Source organism: Mycteria americana, chromosome 1 (genome assembly GCF_035582795.1).
Source record: "Mycteria americana isolate JAX WOST 10 ecotype Jacksonville Zoo and Gardens chromosome 1, USCA_MyAme_1.0, whole genome shotgun sequence".
In the NCBI taxonomy this organism is placed as follows: domain Eukaryota; kingdom Metazoa; phylum Chordata; class Aves; order Ciconiiformes; family Ciconiidae; genus Mycteria; species Mycteria americana.
The window spans coordinates 214,549,508-214,554,448 of NC_134365.1; the positions used below are offsets into that span (position 1 = coordinate 214,549,508).

The 4,941-nt window shown below is 57.4% G+C and overlaps 1 protein-coding gene across 1 annotated transcript; it reads right to left on the reverse strand.

Annotated features, from left to right (window-relative positions):
- Nucleotides 1-578: 578 nt before the first annotated feature.
- Nucleotides 579-2,679, reverse strand: FAM181B (family with sequence similarity 181 member B). The gene has a single exon (XM_075491156.1). The coding sequence runs from the start codon at nucleotides 2,601-2,603 to the stop codon at nucleotides 1,494-1,496; it is 1,110 nt and encodes a 369-aa protein (XP_075347271.1). The 5' UTR covers nucleotides 2,604-2,679; the 3' UTR covers nucleotides 579-1,493.
- Between the last annotated feature and the right edge of the window lie 2,262 nt (nucleotides 2,680-4,941).

The following is a 4,941-nucleotide window of genomic DNA, read 5'->3' on the forward strand; positions in this document are numbered from 1 at the left end:
AAGCCAATTTCCGAAACAAATTATCTCATGGTTTATTTCCAACAGATCTTGCTTCACCTCTCCACACATCCCAGCATCTTGACCCCAAGTCTCTGAAAAGTTAAACCTGGGTTGATGAATGAACAAAACTGTTTTACCTTTCACGTTATCTTTTAAAAGACAGAAGGCACAAGGATTTGTCACCACCGAGGGTAAAACCTCAGGCTGATCCGTATGTGGATCCCGTTTCAAAAACAAACAATCCACTTGGGACTGGCGGGGAGCCAGCCTGCGGGATTGCCTTTTAAGACTCGCATCTCAATAGGAAACCTCCAGTATTTTGATCTGTTTTCATAACTGTAACAATTTTCATCCCTTGGCTTTGTAGCGTATTATCATTCCCTTCTTTCTAGTGAGTTAAAGAAACAGCCGGTACAAATGAAGGCAAAACAAGCACGGGTCGCTGTGGATAAAATACGGCATTTCAAAAGATTTAGGGAAGACAAAAACCACTGCCTGTCTTAACTCCTGCCAAGAAACCATTACAGAGGATGGAGGCGCGGTGAAAGCCCCTTGAACGCTGCATTTCAACGGCAGTAACAACCACAGATCTTAGATCTATTGTGTAGCTTTATTTTTATAGGACCTATCATAGACTCTTTTACATAACTTAAATGATTATCAAATAATCTCCTGTACACAATGAGACCGAGCCGCATTGCTTTCCGAGCTTTGACACATTCCTGGAAGAAATCCAACCGTCTGTAGGAATCACATCGCCGCAGTGGCTACAGTACATTTTTGTCCCAAACTTACGCCATCAATTAACTTACGTATCGCTGTAAATCGCTGTTTGCAAGATCCTGCAAGACAGTGTTAAATTTCAGGACACTAAGTTTTGGTAGCAGCATTTTTAATTTTGCTTTGCTTGACATTTTTTTCTCGCCTTTGTGTCCTTGGCTGAATATCCGCCAGCGCTTACGATGCAGGCAAGCCTGGGAAACATTTTAACCGCACCGCAAGAGTCGACCGAGTTTTACTTTTAGACTGAGATCGTTTACAAGTGGTTACGGCTGCCTTCAAGAAGAGCAGCCCCCGTTGCAACGCCGCGTAAGACAGGTACACCGAGCCGCGTCTGCCTACAGTAAGACAAAACCTGACCCCTAAGGAAGGCTAAGGAAGGGTGGTCGCCGGCCGCTAGAAAAACACCTGAAGGAACCCAGAATGTCACATTTTATTTGCAGCGTCTCCCACACCGCAGGAGGAGGCCACTCGCAGAGGACGAGGCTGAGCCCTGCGGGAGCCGCGGCCGTGCTTTCGGGTGGGGGGGGACACCCCGGCGGCGGGGCGAGCGGAGCCCCCGGCCCCACGCATGGGCGCCGGGCGGCCCCCGCTCTCCCCCAGCGCCCGCCGGCCCCCGCGGCCGGGCCGGCCCGCTCCCCCCCTTCCCCCCAGCCCTGCCAGCGGCCGGGCGGCGCGGTTGGGGCCGGGGGGCCGAGCCCTGCGGCGCTGCCCTACAGGCCGGAGTAGGCGGCGCGGTGGTAGCCGGCGCCGTAGTCGTAGGGCACCTGCGGCGGGGGCAGCGGGCACTCGGGGAAGAAGGGGGCGAACCCCGCCGACAGGTGCCCGCCCGGCTCCTCGCTGCCGCCGCCGCCGCCGCCGGGGGCCGGCTCCCCGCCGCCGGGGTAGAGCGGGCGCAGCGCCTCGGCCGGCGCCTTCTTGGGCGGGCTGCAGGGCCCGGCCGGGCTCCAGGGCGGCTCGGGGTAGAGCAGCCCGCCCAGCAGCGGGTGGTGGGCGGCGGGCAGCGGCAGCGGCGCTTCGTAGAGGCCGTGCTCCAGGCCCAGCTCGGCGGGCAGGCGGGCGGCGGCGCCGCCGGGGAAGGCGTCCGGCGGGGCGGCGTGCTCGGGCAGCAGCGCGCCGTACTCGGGGCCCAGCAGCTCGAAGAACTCGGCCGCCTCCGCGCCGCCTCCACCGCCGCCCTTCTCCAGCTCCTTGGCGCCCGGCGGCGGCCCGCGGGCGGAGGCGGCGGCGGGCAGCGCCGGCTCCGTGAAGAAGGAGGGCGGCAGGTTGCGGTCCCGCAGCGGCACCTTCCGCGGGCCGCCCGCCGCCCCGCCGCCGCCGCCGCTCGCCGTCCCACTGGCCGCCGCCTCTCCGCCGCCGCCGCCCCCCGCCGGCCCCCGGCCCTGCTGCAGGGAGCCGAAGAGGGCCGCCAGGCTCTTGCTCTGGAGGCTGCTGGCCGCCTGCGAGGCCTCCCGGCGCGGCGGGGGCTTGGCGGGGCAGGCGGCGGGCGGGGAGGCGGCGGCGGGCGGCGGCGGAGCGGGCGGCGGCGGCGGGGCGGCGGCGATGATGCCGGTGCAGCGCTTGATCTGCTTCTGCAGGTACTTCCTGTGGTTCACCTTCCGCTTGGACTTCACCGGCTTGTCCAGCGCCAGCTTGATGTTGCTGGAGGCCGAGTCGATGAAGCTCAGCAGGTCCCTGGTGGCTTCTTTAAAGTCCCCCGCCTCGCCCCCGCCGCCGCCCTCGTAGCCCTTCTCCAGGTCGGCATAGCCCAGGAGGCCGCCGCCGGCGGGGAAGCAGAAGGAGAGGAGGTGGTGGGGGCTGAGCAGCGCGGCTGGCACGGCCATGGCGGGCGGCGGGGCGCCGCCGCCCCGAGCTCCGCAGGGCTGCGCCGGGCGGGCGGTGGCAGCGGCGGGGAAAAGGCGGCGGGCGGGGGCGGAGGAGGGCTCAGCAGCGGGGCTGGCCCCGGCCCTCCCCGCCTCCCCGCCGGCCGCCCGGGGGCCGGGCCGCCTGCACCCAGCCCCCGGCCGGGGACGCGGGCAGCGGCAGGGGGGCGGCGGGAGCATCACCGCCGGCGCAGGTAGGGGCACGCAGCACCCCCCCCCTCCCGGGACGGGTACCCACAGCCCCGAAGCCAGCTCCACAGACACCCCCGACCAGACACACGCACCCGCTCTGGGCCGGGTGCACAGCGTCCCCCGGACCCCCCCGGTGCCATCCGTCGCTGGCATGCAGCCACCCCCAGCGCTGGCCCCGCCTGCGCAGCTGGCACAAGCTGCCTTCCTCTGCCCGGGGCCGGGGCCGGCCGTGCCGGGTCACCTGCACGGCTCTGGCTGCCAGGGCAGGCAGACAGGCTCTTGCTCCGACACCGGCCAGGATGCACAAGCCTAAATTAATTTGCAAAGGGTTTGTTGTTTGGGTTTTTTTCCAAGCTCATCGCTATGCACGTTACCCAGCACATTGTATTTTCCTAGTCAGGTCAAGTCCTGAGAAACTCCAGCGCTGTGGTCCACTAGAGATTTTAAATGACTGGGCTGCATTCCGTTAAAACTGAAGATTTTTACTAGCATGGGTTTCATGAAGCAGCGGTATAAATCTTCTATATGGAAGGTAGAAAAATCAGCGAGGTGGCTGCTGAAAGTACTGATGACAGCTCCTGAAGGAACTATCTTGTCTTTTTCTGGGGGGAAAAGGTATTTGGTTGATTTTCCTTTAGAAAACTTTTACGTTGATGCAGAACAACATCAACGCGTTGAACTCCAGATTTATTTTTAGTGATTTTATGTCTTCAAATTTGAATAACGATGCATACCTGATTTTGACTGAAATAAAGTGAGTTTTCTTGGTCTGCATCAATGCATTAGAACTGCAGCAGTTTTGTGTTGGAAGGAAAACACAGAAAGCAAAACTCTGCTGAAGAAAAGGGAAACAGGCTCCTAAGACTGTACTTAGTGGTAAAAAAGGAAAAAATCAGCCAAATTCACCTCACTGTGGTTTCAAACACGTGTTGAATGCCAAGCAAGTATTGTGAGGAGAAAAGAAGAGAAAGCACATATCTCATGAGAGGAAAAAAAGGCTCAAAACCCTTGACAAAACAAAAATGCTGATTTTCTTGGTCTCTCACCTGCACCTCAGCAGGTCTGGGCAGGGTCCCATCGGCAGGCAGAGCCTCGCGGTCCCAGGCACAGCCTTGGCTCTGGTGCCGGCACATCTGGACTGGGGCTCCTTGCAAAACCTGCTCTGCTGGAGCCTCCCAGAGTCTCTTATTTGGGGAGTTCCTCTGAGTGCAACTGTGTGATTGAAGCAAAAAGTACTGGTGGGCAGAGGGCTATGGGAAATCTGTGTATCTCTCCATATCAGAATGAGTATGTATACATAGGAGGTGGATTTAAACCACTTAGCTCAAGTACAACTGACATGGATTAGCCACCTGAGTTTCTACCCTGAGGTCCTGTCACGCCCTGTCAAGCTTTGCAGCCTGCTCCAAGCTCCCTTATTGATGGGGAAATGTAAAGAACAATCTCTATATATATGTGTGTGTGTATATATATATATATATATCTCCCCTGTGTGCTCCACTAGATAGTTTTGCAATCCACTTTGAGGCCACTTCAAACTGCACGTGGGTCTAGAAAATGGGGATCACTATCTGTCGCCGGGTGTGCAGCCAGTTTAGGACCATTTCTTACCTGAGCAACGTGAAATGACTCTGTAACAGAGCAGCAACTAAGTTATCTTCAAGTTAGGATCTGCTTTGGCATTATAGCCGCAATATTTCATAGCCTGTCTAAAGGGGGTTGTTAATGAGTCTGGGTGGTATTATATGCAGAGTGGCTAAATATCCGGTGGCTTAGAGGAAAAAAAAGCTGAAAGCCCTGGCCTCTCTTCTGTAAGGCTGAATTCATTCAATTAAACAGCTTTGAGAGCTCAGCTATGGTTTAGCGGGAGGCTTTATTACCTCCTAAAAATTGGAGAGTATTAAAACAATTGTCAGGCATGCAAAGGAAAGTTTGCATTCAGTTGTGCTAAGCAGCCAAATTTACATATTCTCAACCAGATCTGGAGATTTAGAAAGCCTTCATAATTGCATTAAACATGCTTATTCTCCATGTTCTCTCAAGCAGAGCTGATTACCCCAAGTTGGGCAATGCCTGGAGGGAAATTTCCTAAGCCACATGATGTCAA